Source organism: Armigeres subalbatus, chromosome 2 (genome assembly GCF_024139115.2).
Source record: "Armigeres subalbatus isolate Guangzhou_Male chromosome 2, GZ_Asu_2, whole genome shotgun sequence".
NCBI classification, from domain to species: Eukaryota; Metazoa; Arthropoda; class Insecta; order Diptera; family Culicidae; genus Armigeres; species Armigeres subalbatus.
The window spans coordinates 415505343-415526573 of NC_085140.1; the positions used below are offsets into that span (position 1 = coordinate 415505343).

Here is a 21231-nt window from a genome sequence, read left to right on the forward strand (position 1 = left end):
TTTCGTATCTGGAACCGCACTATTTCAGTACAGTGGTTATGGCGGGTCTCCTGGGACGCATAGCTCGATATCGTTCATCGCAAAGATCAACTCAACTCAATTAATAATTGCCGTTCGATATTTGATCTACGAATGGATGAGAGCACAAGAAATTTCACTGGAAGGGATGCTCTGCGGGATGGTTAGGCTGGGGTTGTCGTCATGAAGCGTAATCGCTCCCAGCGATGACATTAATATCTTTCCAATCGTCGCGTTGGTTGATGATTTACTCGATGGGAAAATCTGAACGAGTGAGCCCCACAGTCAGTATGTGCATGTCTGTGAGATCAATTGCGGAAATCAGATGCGCTGCGTTGCATTTAACTGATTAAATTCCAAACATGAGTTCGCTCGTAACTTTCCATTTGTCAGGCGAACTGTAATACCCGGAATCATTCGAGGAAGCGGATATAGTCAATCAAAGTGGATTTCAGCGAAACCTTTCAGGTGAAAGTTGAAACCGCGGGGAAAACTCATTAACATGGTGCAACAATCAACGACCTCCATATAAATAACTGTGTGCGGTATAATGCGTCTCCATCTGCTATAAATGTCCATGCGTGCTCGTTATATGTAGGCACGTTCTACAAACGATAGGAACGGAAAATAGAACACTCCAGCTAGATGTTGAAGCAAAATAAGAGAGAAAACCCTTCGATGAGGTTGTTGCTCTTCTTCGTAAAAGTCAGCTGTTCGACAACAGTACCGACACGGATAGGAATGTTTATGTCGTAAATGTTCTTGGAAAGAGTTTGGAAGTGTTGTTGTGACTAAATTATTGGTTTGTTGGAAAAATGTTGCCTCTGAATAAAAAACTAAAATAATATTTTAATTCTCCAGTTAATTGAACTTGTGTAAACTTAAATATCCATGCAAGCACTTGGGAGGTACGATACGGGAAGGGGTTGAAATAATAAAAATAAAAAGATGAAATCTGAAGCAAAATTATTCCATTGAAAATGTGAATATCTGTTGAAGGGGAAGCGTCGTTTGGCCGAACAAACCATTAGGCTGAAACCCATCTGGCCGAAAGTCATTTGGCCGAATAGGTTTGGTCGAATATGTCATTTGGCCGAAAAGGTCATTTGGCCTAACAAGTCATTCGGCCGAATATGTTTTTTGGCCAAGTAGGTCAATCGTTCGAAAAAGTAATTAGCCAAACAGGTCATTTGATGTCTCGCTTCTCACTTCTCAATCATAATTTCTCTTACTTCACTCTTCCCACTTTTCACAGTGAGAAGTAAAAAATGATTAGTGAGAAGTGATAAGTGAGACGTCTCACTTCGCACTTCTTAATGTTCACAATGAGAAGTGAGAAATGAGGAATGTTAGTATGAAGTGAGAAGTAAAACGTCTCACTTCTCACTAGTTATTTTCCACTTCTTACTTCTTACTGTGAAAAGTAGTGCGAAAGTGAGAAATGATGAAATTTTTGCACTAATAATTTCTCAATTGTCACTTCTCACTGTGAAAAGTAAGAATCGCGAAGTCCGTAGTGAGACTTCTCACTTCTCATTTCACACTAGTCACTTTTCACAGGGAGTAGTGAGAAACTATTGACCGAATAGGTCGTTCTCGTCTTTTCACTTCTCACGTCTCACTTCTCACTTCTCATTCCTCATTTCTAAGTGATAAGTACGAAGTGAGTAGAGCGACATCTCACTTTTCACTTTTCACAGTGAGAAGTGATAAGTTAGAAATGAGGAATGAGAAGTGAGAAGTGAGAAGTGAGAAGTGAAAAGACGAGAACGACCTATTCGGCCAAATTACCTATTCGGTCAATTAACTTTCGGCCTAGTTGCCTTCGGCAAAGTGGCATTCGGCCGAAAGCCATTTGGCCGAATGCCACTAGGCCGAAAGTTGTTTAGCTGAATATACCATTTGGCCGAACAGACCATTAGGCCGAAAGTAATTTGGCCGAAAGGGTCGTTTGGCCGAAAGTGTCGTTTGGCCGAAAGGGTCATTAGGCCGAAAGTCGTTTGACCGAATGGGTCATTTGACCGAAAGGGTCGTTTGGCCGAAAGTGTCATTTGGCCAAGAGGGTCATTTGGCCGAAAGGGTCGTTTGGCCAAAAAGGTAGTATGGCCGAAAAGGTCATTTGGCCGAAAGGGTTATTTGGTCGAAAAGGTCATTTGACCGAAAGGGTCATTAGGCCGAAAAGGTCGTTAGGCCAAAAGGGTCATTTGACCGAATTGTACATTTGGTCTAAAGGGTCATTTGGCCGAATAGTTCGTTTGAAAAGTGAGAAATTGGGAAAAAGAAGAAACACGTCTCACTTCTCATTCTTCATTTTTCGCTTCTCACTGTAAAAAGTGGGAAGCGTCAAAAGATTAGTGAGACGTCTTACTAACCACTTCGCACTACTAACTTTTCACAGTGAGAAGTGAGAAATGAGGAGAGAGAAGTGAGGCGTTTCACTTCTCACTCCTCATTTCTCACTTTTCGCTGTAAAAAGTGAGTAGATAGACGTCTCACTACTCATTTTTCACAGTGAGAAGTGTGAAATGAGGAGTGAGAAGTAAGACGTCTCACTACTCACTTCGCGCTTCTCACTTTTTACAGCGAGAAGTGATAAATGAAGAGTGAGAAGTGAGACATCTCACTTCTCAATCCTCATTTCTCACTTCTCACTGTGAAAAAGCGCGAAGTGAGACGAAGTCCCTTTGCGATTCTCACTTTTTATATCGAGAAGTGAGAAATGATGATAGAGAAATGAAACATCTCACTTTTCACTCTTCATTTTTTTTATCTCACTTTTGACAGCGAGAAGTGAGAAATGAGGATTGAGAAGAGAGACGTCTCACTTCTTAATCCCCATTTTTCACCTCTCACTGTGAAAAGTGAGTAGTGCGAAAGGTGTAGTGAGACGTCTCGCTACTTATTTCGCGCTTCTCACACTTTACAGCGAGAAGTGATAAATGAAGAGTTTGAAGTGAGACATCTCACTGCTCAATCCTCATTTCTCACTTCTCACTGTAAAAAAGCGCAAAGTGAGACGAAGTTCCTTTGCGCTTCTCACTTTTTATATCGAGAAGTGAGAAATGAGGATAGAGAAATGAGACGTCTCAATTCTCACTCTTCCTTTTCTCTTCTCGCTTTTGACAGCGAGAAGTGAGAAATGAGGATTGAGAAGAGAGACGTCTTACTTTTTAATCCCCATTTTTCACTTCTCACTGTGAAAAGTGATTAGTGCGAAAGGTTTAAAGAGACGTCTCGCTACTCATTTCGTGCTTCTCACTTTTTACAGTGAGAAGAGAAAAATGAAGAGTGAGAAATGAGACGTCTCTCTTCTCATTTCTAAGTTCTCATTTTTCAAATGACCTATTCGGCCAAATGTCCCATTCGGCCAAAAGGCCCTTTCGGCCAAATGACCCTTTCGGATAAATAACCCTGCAGACCTAATGACCAGTTCGGCCAAATGATCCTTTAGGTTAAATGATCTTTTAGGCCAAATGACCCTTTCGGCCAAACGACCCTTTCGACCAAATGACCAATTCGGCCAAACGACCTTTTCGGCCAAATGATCCTTTCGGCCAAACGACCTTTTCGGCCAAATGACCCTTTCGGTCAAACCACCTTTTCGGGCAGATGGGTTTCGGCCTAGTGGCATTCGGCCAAATGGCTTTCGGCTAAATGACCCTTCCCCCAATCGACTCGGAAACTTTCGAGCAATTTGTCAATTGCATTGAGACTTTCGATTATTTACGATAAACCATTGAAAATTTCAATTCTTGTTATACCCAGTCAAAACTTCAAAACCTATAAATCCCGTTAATTTATTTCCAACACAGACATCAGAATGATGTATGTTACGGGCCTCTTTGACAACGACCTCATTTTCTCTGGGCATAAAAAAAACGTGTATCGTGCTCCCGCGTCATTTCTGTTGGATAATCCACGGTGAGTGCACAAGGAGAGCGGACAGAATGATAGCGGCCCTAGCATCGATGGCTCCTGCATCTGTAACGTTTCAGCGGCAAACTATCGAGTGGCTGACGTCGACTTATACGTGCAAATTATAATCGCTTGGCGACATCAGAAAGATGCCTTCGGCAGCAGAATCACAGGTACCCGTCAGAATGAGATGCTGCAAAAAACATTCATATGGATGGCGTCAGTGGCAGTCAAGTTAAATTTTCTCTCTGAGATTCTGATTTGGTATTGCTTTAGTTGACAGCAGAATCATATGGACGCATCGGAGTGGGACGCTGCAAAAATTTATTTATATTTATTGAACAGCTACTCAGTCTGACAAATTTCACAACGAGTTTATTATCTACCCGACGTTTCGACACGGGAATTGTGTTTTTTTTTTCAAGGGGGTCGGGTCGGGTAGATAATAAACTCGTTGTGAAATTGTAAGACTGAGTGGCCGTTTAATAATAACTCAATCGCACAGTCGATCCAACAAAAAATTATTGAAATGGATGGCATCAGTATTAAGTTAATTAAGTTTTGCAGCACCTCCTTCCTACGCGCGTTTTTTTTTACATAAAAATCATCATGAAAAGCTTTTTGGCCTATCTCAAAGTTTCATAAAGTGAAGAAATTTTATTGAAAAAGTGAGTTCGATGCATATTTTAACAGTAAAATCAATCTAGCGATTGAAAATTAGTTTTATTGAAAAATTGTAGTTTATTTTGAGGACGCTTCAAAGAAGGTTTTTATAATTATTTGGACATAAATTATTAGAATAATGAAGTTTATTCATTTCTTTGTTTTATGGGCATGTATACTATAACCATTGTATACACACTTCTTTGATCTAATAATGCAGCAATTGACGCGCAACAAGTTGCCTTCGACGGAGAATTCGGTCCCATTGTTTGTTATAGGATATTGAACCGTTCGGACCTTGCTTTATATAGTTGTTAAATAATCCCTTTTCGAAAAAAAACGTGAATTTTTCTAAATATATTTTTTACTGTGATGTTTATAAATGAATGCCATAAAAGTACTATTATAGACCTTCCTATGATTGTTTCCATTATCTTTCTTAACGCATGTTATTACAGAGCTTCATGGATATTTGAATTAAATTATCATTCTTTTACCTTAAATCTGGGTGATTTTCATTAATAATTCTCCATTTTTAGTCGGTGGAATAATACCAACTAAGACCAAAGAAATGGACAAATTACAAAAAGGTGCCTATAACTGAATCTCTTCCCCTACTTAACAATTGGCCTTTTGGGCATCCTATCAAAAATTCGTTTTTAGAGTGCACATAATGCCGTTTCGTTACATCCTGGCGAGAAAGGCAAAATAACAATTATCAAGTGGAACCAAAAACGGGAAGGGACTGCATTGTCTGATCAAGTAATGCCATCCGTATTTAAGAATCCTTACTGTTGGGCTCTGGGAAGGAAGCTTTTCAACAATTTGTTTATTTCATAGACTTCATAGGCTAAGTCTGATCTTTTTTTGGCCAGATTATTTTTTATTGTCCTGATCTTTGACTAAATAAAGAGCTGGGCACCTTCCTAAGTATTGAAAAGATTCTGATGCGCACTTTTCGATGTAGGACTGTATTTTGCTATAGCTACAGCACTCTCCGCCGTTTCCCTACGAAGAGAGAACGTCCACTTATCGTTTTCCCTTCAAACACCACTCTCTGTTTAGGTTCCGCTGGAAAACATTTCCCGCTCTCGTTTTTCCGCCTCGCCCAACCTGCCCACACGCTGACTCACGAACAACGATTTCGCCGACTGACAGCCAACTGACTTCCTGAACGTCCTCCCAAGAGTATAGCGTACGAAGGAAAAAGCACAACCCAACTGGCGTACCGGTGACGACGACGACGGGGACGACGATACGGACGACGGCAACGTGTGTTTATTCTGATTTGGTCTGGCGCGCGGTTCAGTTCAAATCTTCCGCCAACGGTTTGGTTAGTCTGCTTCGGGACTCGGCGGTGTTAGCACGTGTATTCCTTCTGGTCGGGAACTGGTTCGAACCGCGGGGTGGACAATGTGTGTGGACCATTCTGCGGATGAGCTGCTGGTGTTTGATGGATTTGGTGGATTTAAAGCGGGGGTGTGAAAAAACGGTTGCACTAATCTGAAATAACATGTGACATATTGTGGATTTAATGGGGTGTTAGTTTTACGGTACAGAATAAAAATCATGGGGATGGAAGTGACCGTAATTGCCGATTGTGGTCAGTGGTTATGCAATGCCGGAGTGGTGAAATGTAGAAGTGATGGTTGGATTTGAATAATCCTTTCGTGAGGAAAATGTGAAGTGCACTGATCGTTGTTGGAATGGAATTTGTTGTCAATATTTGTACCGTTGCATTCAAACGTGAAATGTTTATGGCTCAGTGACCTGCATGAGGGATAGGGACGTGTAAACAATTTATCTCATAAGTTTAGTTTGAAGTCGTTTGCTAGAACTGCTCTATGGATATGTTCGCAATCATTGAAGCAGTCAGTGCACAAGGGGACCCCCATCTAACTTGAAAAGGTAAGATTAATTTATTCCAACTTTTATCAGGATATAAATCTGTCCGATCTCTGTACCATGGTTAAACTATATTGTTAACATTAATTATATTTAATGAGATTTAGATCCTGTTTGCCATAAATTATTCAAACCTCTTTTCAGTTTTTCCATATTCATAACCGTCCCATGGAAGCCTCCACTGAAAACTAACGGCTTCATAATGCATAACTAATAAGCGTCCGCTAGTTTTTGGCAACATACAATATTCATTTTTTTGCTCTCTACAACCTTAAACCATAGTCAAGTTTTTGGTCTAAGTATCGATAGACCCAAAGTTTCTTAATTAATAGCTTAGTCGTTAGTTTACATATACTATGTCAACGTGTTGCAGTTAATAGTTAACTGACGAGGATCAACTATATCGAACAGTTTGCGGGCTTTCAATAGACCTTGTATAAAGCGTTCCGCTGTCAAAAAATTTGGTACGTAAATTTGCAGACGAGCTTTTCATGGTAGATGGGAAAGAGAATCGACTTGGATAGTTTGGGCTGGAGCTATAACAGCAATCATCGAACGAAGAGAATTCTATCATGTCTTGCTTGTCGGTGTAAGCAAGTTGGAAATACCTTCCAAAGTACCACCAAATATAATCGCAGAACTGACTGACTGACTTAGCACGAGCTTGTATGAAAATTCAAATGAAAACAAAAACTTTAGTAGAAAACCGTTCCTAAACGTTGTTCATTAATCTCTAAAAAATATTGTTGCATAAATAAGCAAATTTGCTCGGCAGGCGTACAGGTCAAGGACATTATGATTGTCATACATTGAAATAACGCTGAAAATTCGCATTTAAGTACTTTTAAGTAAGGGTATGCGATAACACACTTTTTCCTGACGAAACGAAACGAAATTTAAAATGTCTATGTTGATTCGGATCGAAACGAAACGAAATATAGATTTACTTTCGAGACTTCGAAACGATACGAAATCAAGGTTCATTAATTTCGAAATTTTTCGAAACGAAACGAAATTTAATTTTTTTTCCGCGGAATTTTTATTAAATTGGTTTTACAATATGTACGCAATTCTGATTTCACTTTTTTGAATTCAAATAACTGTTTTGCGACCAATAGAGTTATAATAACAGAAAAGGTAGTCTGGGATAAATCGCCGCATGTGATAAATCGACGATAAAGCAATACCCCAGCTAAATCAAAATTAGAAAATGCATGCTTATTTTTTTTTTATTTAGTGGGATACTCAATTATTTATCCACATCTGCCAGGCGTATACGCAGATAGAGAACTGATATTACTAGACCAACATTTGAAAAGGTCGTAACAGCCAAAACATATTCCTTCTTCAGAAAAATATATTAAGCTCGTTTAGTGGAATGTATTAAACCGTCTAAGACGAATTAAGTACTGTTTAATTCCACCAGTTAATTTTCGTTATCTTTGCAGATACGTATTTCGACCACAACTGTGTGGTCGTCTTCAGTGTCTTGTACTTGACTCGACTTGAAGAAAACAATCGCAACTTACACTGTTTATACTACGCTAGGTACCTAATCTAATCTTATTTGCCTACTTTATTTACCTATACAGTAAATTACTTTATTGTTTAGGTAGAAACTTGAAGAGCCAAGAGCTGCCATTTCCCTGATCCTTATTCAACAGCGCTGTTTGTACCTGTCGGTGGATTTCCAAACTCTCAGCTACATCGAGTTTCCATGGGGAAGAGACATTTCTTAATATTTTAATATTTGATGCCGTAATTGGGTGATTTTCCTTATACACATGCTCTGCATACAAGACACTGAAGACGACCACACAGTTGTGGTCGAAATACGTATCTGCAAAGATAACGAAAATTAACTGGTGGAATTAAATGGACAGTACTTAATTCGTCTTAGACGGTTTAATACATTCCACTAAACGAGCTTAATATATTTTTCTGAAAATGGCATCCGAGCGGCATGAGCGAAATACTTTTCTCAATTTGAGGAGAACAATCGCTAGTATTAATAAGGACGTGGCCTTCCTTAAGAAGTGCCTAAAAGAGAAGCTGACACCCGTCAGCCATAAGATTAAGATGGGATCTCATGTACCAAAAAGTATTAATAAGAAAGCAGAGTCCGAGTTCATGAAGACATCGATAAAGAGGCATTACGCTAAATTAGAACGAGTGACTTTAGAGTGCTATAATATGCATTTGAAGTTAGCTAAGGATAACCCGGAATCATTCGACCTGTTTTTGAAGAAGGTAAAGAGGGCAGAAGAATGTGAATCAGACCGGAAGCGGAGACTGCACAGGAAAAAACTGAACAAATTGCGAGTGAAATCAGCAGAGGAAATCCGTACTGACAAACCCACCGTACAGATCATAGAAGGATTCGTCGTGAACCGTTCGACACAGCAGTTTACGGAGGAACAACTAGCTCACCTCAACAAGGGACTGGGGTATGCGATCACACAGAAATCAGACGTGGAACAGATCATCGTGGACATGGAGACAGCGATTTCCCGAAACATCGAGAAACAGGATCAAAATACAGCGAGGAGCATCGTGGCAGACGCCATCAAAGAAGGACGGCACGGGACAACGAACCATGACGAAAGGAGGATTCTAAAGGAGCTTAAGGAAAAACCAGTATACTACGTAAAAGCCGATAAGGGAAACGCAGTAGTGGTAATGGATAAAGAGGACTACGACGAACAGATGACGACGAAAATCAACGGAGGACCTTATAGACATTTGAGAGTGGATCCGCTACCAGGATTAATACGACTCACGGACAAAACAATAAAGGAGTGTAAGGCGATCATCGGAGAAGCCCGAGTAAAGACAGTAAACCCGGTTCTACCTAGGATTAAAGGACTACCAAAAATCAATAAACCCGGCAAGGAGATGCGAGAGATAGTTTCATCAGTGGGTTCCCCTACCCAAAACATAGCCAAATGGTTGGTAAAGGAGTTCCAAAGTATGCCGAAACCATTCCCCAGCAGGTCAGTCATCAACACCCAGGAGTTCGCCCAGAAGCTGTTGGAATCAGGACACATCGAAGAAGAGGACATAATGGTATCATTCGACGTAGCGGCATTGTTCCCTAGCGTTCCAGTGAAAGATGCTCTGAATCTTCTAGAGGATTGGCTGCTAACACAAAGGACGGAAACAACATGGCGAGGAAAGGTGAAGATGTACCTAAATCTAGCAAGGCTATGCATGACAGAGAACTACTTCACATTTCGTGGCAACTACTACAAACAGACGAAAGGAGCACCGATGGGAAATCCGCTATCACCGTTTTTGTGCGAACTGTTCATGGCGAATCTGGAGAACAACCTACAAGAACAAGGAATACTACCCCAGAAGTTGTGGAGATACGTCGACGACATTTTCAGCATCATCAACCGAAAGGATCTACCCAGGATTTTGGAAGCGATAAACAACGTGCATAAGGACATCAAATTTACCTTCGAAGAGGAAAAAGAAGGTAAACTACCTTTCTTGGATCTACTAGTCATCAGGGAAGCAAATACAACATTGAGCCTCGAAATCTACAGGAAGCCCACGAACACCATGAGAGTCATCCCATATACATCGAACCATTCGTACCAACATAAAATGGCAGCATTTCATCACATGATCCACAGGATGCAGACGATACCCCTGAGCGAAGAAGGAAAAACGAAGGAACTACAATACATCTTGGAAACAGCGAAGATCAACGGATACCAGGAGAGGACTATACGAGCGATCATCAACAAGAAGGAAAGGACCCTACGACGAAATGGACATACAACGCTGACACCGATAGAGGAGCCGCTGAAAAGAGTTTCGGTCCCATATGATAAACACATCACCAACCAGCTACGCCCTCGACTAAGGAAATTCGGCATCGATCTAGTATTCTCCAGTAGAAGCAACCAACTCAAGTCTCTATTGGGTTCAACGAAGGATAAAGTAGAAATGTTGAATAAGGCAGGCGTTTATAAGATAAGTTGTTCCCAATGTGAAAAAATCTATGTAGGCCAAACAAAAAGATCATTAGATATAAGGTTCAAGGAACATATGGCGGAAGTGAGTAAGGCGAAAAGAGAAAACGATAAGGGATTACATTACGAATTTAGATCTAAGGTAGCAGAGCATGTGTATAAGGAAAATCACCCAATTACGGCATCAAATATTAAAATCTTAAGAAATGTCTCTTCCCCATGGAAACTCGATGTAGCTGAGAGTTTGGAAATCCACCGACAGGTACAAACAGCGCTGTTGAATAAGGATCAGGGAAATGGCAGCTCTTGGCTCTTCAAGTTTCTACCTAAACAATAAAGTAATTTACTGTATAGGTAAATAAAGTAGGCAAATAAGATTAGATTAGGTACCTAGCGTAGTATAAACAGTGTAAGTTGCGATTGTTTTCTTCAAGTCGAGGCAAGTACAAGACACTGAAGACGACCACACAGTTGTGGTCGAAATACGTATCTGCAAAGATAACGAAAATTAACTGGTGGAATTAAATGGACAGTACTTAATTCGTCTTAGACGGTATATTCCTTCTTATTCGTCGACATATATATAACATACTTTTTCTCATTAGAAGAATCCTGTGCACTTTTCTAAAATGCATGAGGATATGTATTGCAGATTAAATTTAACAGACCCATAGTCTTATATACAATCAGCTCGACGAATTGAGCTATTGTCTGTGTGTCTTTGGCAGATGAGAACAGTTGTTATGGTCAGTATGAGCTGAAAGCTTTGAGCTTTCAGCAATTTTAATGATCTTTCAACCCGTTCTGATTTTTTTTTGCAAATTCCATGCGAAGATCTAGAAATGCCCACAAATCTGCAATGTTCCTTACATTTTGTGCCAATAGTCAAAGAAGAGCTTAGCTTGATTAACTGTACACATCGTCCCTTGGTAAGCGACTAAATATTTATTGTAAACGAAGTTATTTTGAAAACAGGAAGACGAAGACTGTGTTTCAATTCAATCTAACGCAAGATCAATGTGCTTCGTTTAATAAGCTTTTACAACACTATCGATTCCGCACTACATAATTTTGTGCTCTTCGATGCAGTTTGCACATTAGTTTTATCACTTTGCGTTCTTCAACACTAGCTGGTGTGATCAACATCAACACGATCGATTGCACACTGGTTAAACAAATTTCTGCTACGCGAGGTAGATTTTTTTTCACTTCGCGTTCTCCCGGAGCTACCGTCCCACGATCGATTCCGCCTTCATATTGTGCAAATAGTAAAAAAATATCAAATTTAAACTTGAATCTTGGAAACACTGAAGACGTTTTATACAAGAAAACTACAAACGTATTTGTCGACTAAGAATGAGGTTATGTAGTAATTCCGTTAAATTTCGTTAAAAGCTAGCTTTTTCTAGCGGATTTTTTTTCAATTCTTCGAAACGAAACGAAATCAAGAAATCAGATTTCGCCATGCTCAAATTCCGCGAAATTCCGCGGAATTTCGTTTCGAACCACCTGAAACGAAATTTTTCGAAATACCGCATATGCTTATTTTTAAGGTGGTATTCGGAATTTGAGTCAAAGTGTTCGGTATATGAGACAATTTTTACTATGCGTGTTCGACATTTGAGGAACAGTTTAGCAGAATAAAATCATTCAGTATTGATAGTTACAATCAATAAAATATGAATATCCAGCGCTTATATTGAAGTTCTATTTTTTCGCTGGGAGCAATTGATCTATTAAAATAAGTTAATTCATGTGCCATAAAGACCTCCGAAGTGAAAACTGTGCTTAAGGTCACTCCTGACGGAATCCAAGTTCCAAAGTTCTCGCGTTTTCGGGGGCACACCACTCGGTTCAGAGGCGGCGCACAACTGTCATTTTTGTTGATTTAGCTTTGCTGTGTCGCAGCATGCGTGAAATAATAAAAATGACTCATCAATTACATTTTAAGGGAACGAAGATCTGTAGAAATATTTAGTGCTTTTAAAGGGACCCTTTTCAACGATTGTGGGTGAATTTCTGGCGCGGGTGCGGTTCTTTACGTTGAATTACGTCACAACCGAAGGTATTGGGGACTACCACGGAATCATGAAAGATTTTGAACGTTAAAAGCGCCTTTATCTTTCCATGGATTTGAAGATCATCATATCAATCGATTCGGAAACTCTTGAGCAATTTGTTAATTGCATTAAAACTTTCGATTATTTATGATGACCCATTGAGAATTTCAATACCCAGTCAAAACTTCAAAACCAATAAATCCCGTTAATGTATTTCCAACACGGACATCAGAACGATGTATGTTACGGGGCTCTTTGACAACGAATTCATTTTCTCTGAGCATAAAAAACACCGTGTTTCGCGCTCCCGCGTCATTTATGTTAGAGAATCCACAGTGAGTGCATAAGGAGAACGGACAGAACGATGGCGGCCCTAGCATCTGGTTTTGTAGCAGTTAGTGATTGGAAATGTGCATTATTGGAAATAAATCGGTTCTTGCCAGGACCGAAATGGTGCAAGGGAAAGTTGAGCCGAGACAAATTTTGTTCAAAGTGCAAATTATAATCGCTTGGCGACATCAGAAAGATGCCTTCGGCAGCAGAATCACAGGTACCCGTCAGAATGAGATGCTGCAAAAAAAAATTCATATGGATGGCGTCAGTGGCAGTCAAGTTAAATTTTCTCTCAAGATTCTGATTTGGTATTGCTGTAGTTGACAGCAGAATCATATGGACGCGTCGGAGTGAGACGCTGCAAAAATTAATTTATATTGAACGGATATTCAGTCTTACAATTTCACAACGAGTTTATTATCTACCCGACGTTTCGACACGGGAATTGTGTCTTTTTCAAGGGGGTCGGGTCGGGAAATTGTAAAACTATGAACAGCCGTTCAATAAATATGACTCAATCGCACAGTCGATTATCCGCCACACCACTCGGTTCAGAGGCGGCGCACAACTGTCATTTTTGTTGATTTAGCTTTGCTGTGTCGCAGCATGCGTGAAATAATAAAAATGACAGTTGTGCGTTGTTTCCGTATCGAGTGGTGTGCCCCCGAAAACGCGAGCACTTTTAAACTTGGATTCCGTCAGGAGTGACCTTAAGTGTTCGGTTTATAAATCAAAATGGTATGTTCAGTTAGTTTATGGGTCACCTCATGGAACGGTTTCTGCAAACTTTGTGTTAAGCCGTAAATGCATAGCCTGTGAGTTTTCATATGAAAATAATACAGATGGATCGGGTGATGTGCGTAGTTCAAGTTTCAGGGGCATTCTCGAGTCACTTCGAGCCGCGCAGAGGGTTACGGATGATCTATCGTGTCTGCTATTCAACATCGCTAATATAAGTAATTATCATTTAGTAATTCTCAACCGATTTTTTTGCAACAAGTTGCATTTTGACAAAGCACAAATCCTAGTCAATCACTTTTGAATATAATTACGATCGGTCATTGTGTTTAAAAGTTATATGCAGAATGGTGTGTATTAGCTTGATTAGTTGATTCGCTATACAGGCCGGACTCGATTATCCGGAGTGTTTCACTCCGGATAATCGAACCCTCCGGATAATCGAGCCATTTTTTTGTTGTTGCTGAAAATTCAACTTTTGCTCAAATAGTCTGTATTTTGGTTATATAACATCTAATAAAATATCCCGTTGGTCCGTTCATAGATTCTGACTACCGTTAGAGGTCAGCGCCGATCCGAAAATAGTCGGCGGCAACGTTTGTCATAATTCTGGTTGACGATGATTTGGCGATTTTTTTTTATTACGTTCGTAACGTTAACGGGAGAATTCTGTTAATTTCCCCGGAAAAAACCTAATGAGCTGTCCCAGGAGATTCTTCCAAGTTTTTCGAATTTTTAACTGGAATTGCTCTAAAGTTTTCAAGGGATTTTCTTTGAAATTTTCACGGGAAATTGTTTAGTAGTTTACCTATACCATACCGTGGAGACTTTTTTTGCAAGCTGTCTTGATAAAAAAACTGATTCGGGAGGCTATACCTCATAATAAATTTATAAATAAATTTCTTTTAAAAAGCTCAAAATGCGGGGAGCACTGGTTCTGATGCATTTCAATTTATTTTACACAGCTTTGCCATCCCCAACACAAAATGGGCTAGAACAAAACGAGAATTATCATTTCTTTGTGGGGGCTGCCTATCTCATTCTATTTTTTCGCACTTGTATACAAGTTTGATACATTTGTTATCATGGCTTGTTATGATTCGGAACAGTTTTTGCCTTTCTTTTATCGTTGTTCGTTATCTTATTTATTTATTTATTTATTATCAAGCTAAGGCCGGAGTGGCCTGTGCTGCACATAAAGCCCACCGCAGTCTTCCGATATTCGCGGTGTGAACGATGGATGGTTCTCTCAACAGCTGATGCAACTCGTGGTTCATTCGCCTCCTCCACGTACCGTCCGCCATCTGCACTCCACCATAGATGGTACGCAACACTTTCCTTTCAAAAACTCCCAGTGCGCGTTGGTCCTCCACGAGCATCGTCCAGGTCTCGTGTCCGTAGAGAACTACCGGTCTGATAAGCGTTTTGTAGATAGTCAGTTTGGTACGGCGGCGAACTCTATTCGATCGGAGCGTCTTGCGGAGTCCAAAGTACGTTTCCATTTCCGATCCATCGTCGTCATTTTCCAAGGCTCTCATAGATGTGAAAAATTTCTCCGCAGTCCAAACATTCACCGACAGAATGCACCACGGCGACCAAATTTAAAGAATATTGAAGTAGCTTTTTTTCTGGAGTTATATTTTTCTTAGGCGACTGTCTGGCGCGTATTTTTCGCTGCGACCAAAAATGAGCGGAAAAGTTGATTTTTTTTATGAGCGGTACAGTACAGAATACTTTTTTTGCTTAAAAATTCCTACGGAAGATACTTTTACGAATTCCTTCGGATTTTTTTAGAAATTCCTTTAGGGTTTCCTCAGCAAGTTCCTTGACAACTCTTTCAAAACTACCTTAAGCAATTTCCGAGAAATCCTTTGAAAATTCCTCCAGTAAATTCTTTGGTAACTTTAGGAAGCTACCTACAGACACTGACAAAACTAGCTCTGTAAACATCGTTGATTCGTCCAGTCAGCCTGTACGGCCAAACTATCGAAATCTCGGAGTGTTTGAGCAGAAAATACTGCGCGCAATACTTAGCGGCGAAGACGAATTTACAGTGGGCTGAACCATGTAGTGCGTATGCCGGAAAATAGACCAGCAAAAGAACCTTCCGAGAACTTGGAAGAGGACGTCAGCTCCGGGGTAGACCCCGCATTCGCTGGCTGTGTGCAATCGAGGAAGATGCGCGGGCAGCCAGTGTGCAGGGAGACTGGCGACTGGCGGCCCACGAACGAGCGACCTGGAATAGGAAATTACATTCGATTTTGCTCCGGACAACACGGAGTGTACGACCATCATAGGTATAGGTATGGGTAACTTTAGAAATAATTTTTTGGACATTCCCCTCGGGAATTTCTTCACAACATTCTCCATTACTTTTTATTTTTTCGAGATCCCTCCAGAAATTAATTCAAAACTCCTTTACAAATTTATTTGAAAATTCCTTCTAAAACTGTTTTTGGGATGCATTCGGAAATTTTGTTAGGCATTCCTTTGAAAATGTCTGTTAGGATTTCTTCGATTTTTTTAAAGTTCCTATAAATTCACTTCTTCACTTCACTTCTCAAAGTTCTTCCGGAGATTCCTTCATTTTTTTTGCTGGAAATACCTTCATAAACTCTTTCCGACATTACTTCCGGAATTCCCTCGGAAAGTCCTTTAAAAAATTCTTTTAGGAATTCCAGTTCATTCTTTAATAAATTTCCGAATAAATTCCTGCATGAATACTGTATGGTTTCCTTAAAGGAATTTTCCAAAGAGAACCTGAATGTATTTTAGAAAAAATGCCTGCCAAAATTCTGACATATAGGATTTAACGAAAGAATTCCTAATGTAATTTCCTGTAGGAATTTCTAAAAAAAAATTCTTTCAGAAACTCCACCAAAAACTTTTTTGGCATATTTAACCAAATTTCAGGAAAAATATTCAATTTTGTTGGTCATCTTGCGCCAGTTTTACTCAACTAGTATTATGCATACTAGATTTATGCATACAAGAACGCGAAGGGAGGAATAAACTGTCCATTGTGGCTGTCATTATTGGATTCCATCACGTATGTCCTTCAGAATCCAGGGGACACCAGCACGTGAACGAAGTAGCACTGCAAATTCTTTAAAATAAATATGCAGCCACTCAAACATTGCTTAATTGTATATGTGACTCAAAGAAGAATAGTTCGATTTTTTCGAGGAGTGTTTCAAAATCCTGAATTGGAAATAACTTTTGAAAAATGACGCGCGCACGCGAAACACGGGGCTTTCTATACACAGGGAAACGAAGCAGTGGATCAAAAGGCCCGTACCTTACTGCAATCTGATGTCCGTGTTGGGGAATTATGAACGGAATTGAATTTTTTACCCGGTTTGGAAAAAAACAACATTTTCAATAGTTTAACGTTGATAATCAATAGTATCAATATAATTGGCAAATTGCTGGAGAGTTTCTGAATCGATTGATAAGCAAATCGATTGATAAGCGAAAATCCATCGAAAGATAAAGACGCTATTAGCGTTTGAAATCTATCCTAATTTCGTGACGGTCTCGAATTTGGAAATTTCGGTTTTACACCCTGTATCTGAGTCTTCTCCTTAGACGTAGTTTCCGTCAAAAGCTCTTAACAAATTAGTTCTATGACACCGAAATCTAGTTCTTAACACTGCTCAGGGGTCACGAAAAAAGAAGCAGGATTGTTAAAATTTGATTCAGAGAATAACAAAATAGTGTAATTTAAATAACATATAACATTTTGAAATCAGGTATTGATTAACTATTTTTATGTGCTGTGTGTTGATCGACAAACGTAGAATATTGCAATTTTAATCCACTGAAGTCGATTTTTATGCGCGTGATTCCTATCATGTGAATCAAAAACGGTGATTTTTTCATCTACGCCGCCGATGATATCACAGGCGAACAGCTCTAGTTCTAGGAATGCTTCTTAATAAATCGCTGAAGAAACTGTATTCAACATAGCTAAATTTTCGTGAAACGATGATACCTGCGATTTATACTCAAGAAAGATCAACTGTCTCTAATCGAAAAATAGAAACACTGCTTTTTTACCATTTCATCATCATTTATTAATATTATAAATAATGTAATTCAAATATTCGTATACACATGTATACTATTTTGTTAATTCAAGCAACATAAGGCCATAAATGAAGAAATAATCTAACCTTTATTTGACAATAAATGTAATGCTAGTGCACAAGCTAGTACTGATCCGCTAAGTATCGCAACTTTCGTATCTGAGCATTCGCAGTCAGCCAAGGATGATGAACATTCGATGGAGTATTTTTGTAATTTACATTTTTAGTTACAAGTTCTTTAGTTTTTTAGGAATATTATGATAGCGGCTTCCACATTAACTTCCATTTCAATTTTTAGTCGATAAATAACTTTGTTAATTCCACATTGCATCATATATTTGAATTTTATTTTGTACTGAACTATCATTGATATAATTGGGATTGGGAGGGACCAACAGGGCACCCAAATGAAACGAATTGTAATTGTATGGGTCTGCCTCCTCTCTATTGCAACATTTCGTGGATTGAGGGCAGGCTCTTCGACCCCATCTATTGGATGATTCCTGTCAATCGAGGGCTCGGCTGTGTTGTTGTCTGTGAAAACTTTATTATGGAAAAAGATTCTTCTACTCCCCCGTGGGTTTCGTGTTGGTGCTTCTGCTTACGGGTCCGCCCCTTCGTTTTTTGATCCTTCATACATGAGTCTGATTGATCACAGTCAACAACTAGAACAGCTCAGAATCAACTCGAGGAAATGAAACCGAATTTGCCATATGGTAAAAACAGAAGTTTTGACATTTGCTCTGCAATTACATCTGCGGCTTTTGAATACTTCACCACTAATTTTGAGTGAGACGAAGTTCGACGGGTCAGCTAGCAAAAATTAAGTTCAAAAATAGATTGAAAATGTCGCTTTCAAATAATAACTGAGGAAATGCTATTAGAATACCAATTTGAAAATCATTCTGAAAATAAATATGTACAAGATACAGTGATGACCCGATTTTGAACATGTCCCAATTTTAACTGCCTTAGGAATGAATTTCGGAAGTCTGTAGAGTAAGAATTATTCCATTAATTTTTGGAAATCTATACACTAAGGTTTTTTTTTACGTCGCTCTATGTACCGCGTTAAAAAAACCGCGTAAAAAAACCGTGTTATTTAAAAAAAAACGACGTAAAAAAACCGCGCTATTTTTAAAAAACGACGTAAAAAAAAACGGCGACGTGCATCTGCTGACCGAACCGAATGTAGATGGATTTTTTGTACATACAATACTTTGTGAACCACAAAAAGACGAGTTGGGTGGCCTGGTGGCTACCGCTTCTACCTTATAAGCAGGACGTCATGGGTTCATTTCCAGGTTCTTTCGTTTCCGACTGTATTTCTATCTTAGCTGTTTCCACATTAACAATTCCAAAAACCTAAAGTGACACACATGGGAGGTCGTCGCTGCATCTTTCTTAAGTAGGTGTTCAACATACCATCCTTCCCCTTTCTCAGCATTCGCAAGGACGTGGACTTGCTTCGGAAATTTTTTGGATGACCAATAACTTAGGCTTTGAACACAATCTATTCTATGAGTTACACAGAGCATGTACCATATTTGAAACAAGAGGACAGATCTTTATAGATCTCAAGGCCTTATTTCATAGATCTCAAGGCCTTATTTCAGGAGATTCTTGGATGAGCTTGAGCATAGATCGGAACACATTCCTGGTTTCATATCACAAAAACCATGTACCATATCACGATCCATACTAGCGTATTATGACCTACAAACAACACCTAGCGAACAAATAGGGAGACGGGGTAGGGTCATTATAAGTCCCAATTTAAAATGTTCTAAGTCCCCAGTAGGCAAATAACATATAAAACTCTCTAAGTCTAACCTATTGGGTTTTTTTACGTCGTTTTTTTTTTAAATAACGCGTTTTTTTTTACGTCGGTACCGCGTAAAAAAAACTTCAGTGTATTGCAATCACAAATTTTGCCCGTCACAATGTACCGTATATACATTTTCCAGTGCTTAGCCATTAATTGAACCGTTTGTTTGAGAAAATGCATATGTAACATTTTTGGCCAAAATGAGATTTTTATATGGGGTGGCTCCAGCGGCTGGATAGGACAGTGCTGCCCATTATTCAACATATGAAGACTCACGAGGTGGAATATATTGTTAATATACTATACTACCAGAACCGACGAGCTTCGTTTCACCTAAAATTGATTAATTATATATTTTTTACATTACTTAAAAGACGGTTGAGTATTCGAAATTTGCAAATATTGATTCCATATTTTCGATTAATTTTCGATTAAAGCAGAAATTTGTACTTCATTTGTATGGAGAGGAGGGGTCTAATACCATCATAAGAATATTCATCGTTCCCAAAAACCTTTACATACAAATATTCATTCCGTTTCCTAGTCTATAAGGGCAGACATACAAAAATTCACCATTCACCTCCTTTTTTTGTTGGCCGCATAAGGGTTAAATTTGTTTTACAATGTGTTTAAATGCTTTTGCCTATCTGTCTACATGACATAAAATTGATGCCAAGGCTAAAAATTCATGTTTTGTTTTACCCAGTTTTGGTAAACAAAAAAGTTTGTTCTAAAATTGAGTGAAGCGAGATGAGCGTGCGGCCGATTAATATGAATGAATTTTACTACTGGAGGATATAAACAACCAGCATTTGGCACCAATACATTACCAGTTTTCTACATCCATGACCAGTTGCTAAAGGGAGCAAATTCATTGCTGATAATAGAAATTGTTATGCCAATAGAAGAAACGTTGACCTGCTACTTTATATTAAATTTACTGAGTTTGTGGTAAACGCTGTTATATTTAGTGAACAGCAATCATCAAAGAAAGAGCATACAAATGTATACCAGTTGAACTATATCTGTGTTTTAGTGTAATTATTCATTATTTTTATCATTCAATTTGGCGAATGTCTTAGACTGCCAAGAATAGGTATTTTCCCCTATTCTGAATCCTCGTCAAAAAATACATATTCTGGCAAAAAATACGAAAAAAAAAATTTTTGGTCATTTTCAAAATTTCGTTTGTTTGAGAAACGACATATGTCCACGTACTTTGAAGAGCAATTGTGGAGTACTGTTTACATTGTTTGCACTGAAAGTGCCCCAGGGTGTTGAGTTTTGCCAAAAACTATTGATCTGTTTCGAAGAAATCAAAAGATTCGGTGCAAATTTGTTAAAAAACAGTTTTTTTGTTGTTTTCTCGAAATAGTGTAAAATGGACTTATGCAGTTTCTCAAACAAATGATTCAATTGCTTGTTATTTGTGCTGTTTTGATGTCCTTAATGAAATTTTCTCGATACACTGTGTAATGATCGAGAAAGTCATCATCACCGCTAGGCGGATTTATCTGGGTTTTAAATTTGGGTATTTAATTTGGGATTTTAATTCCAGAAAGTTGACCTATAATTAGTCCAATAATCCAAAATGTTGATGATATTGCCATTATCCAATAAAAAATCAAGGGAGAGGCTCCGTAATGACGAGTTTTGGATGCTTCCAAAGCTCATGTTTTCATTCTAACCAGGTATGAAAA

At 39.0% G+C, this 21231-nt stretch overlaps 2 protein-coding genes across 17 annotated transcripts in view; both read left to right on the top strand.

The window, feature by feature from the left end:
• The first annotated feature begins 5900 nt into the window (after positions 1–5900).
• LOC134213393 (potassium voltage-gated channel protein Shaw-like) overlaps positions 5901–21231 on the top strand; it is a 271798-nt gene continuing 256467 nt past the window's right edge. For all 16 annotated transcript variants that reach the window (XR_009979446.1, XR_009979447.1, XM_062692415.1 and 13 more), the window contains exon 1: positions 5901–6504. The gene's annotated coding sequence lies outside the window, so the exon portion shown is untranslated. The remainder of the gene's footprint in view (positions 6505–21231) is intronic.
• Positions 8449–21231, top strand: part of LOC134210293 (uncharacterized) — an 85129-nt gene continuing 72346 nt past the window's right edge. The window contains exon 1 of the mRNA XM_062686340.1: positions 8449–9417. Within this exon, the coding sequence (XP_062542324.1) occupies positions 8449–9417 (969 nt within the window). The remainder of the gene's footprint in view (positions 9418–21231) is intronic.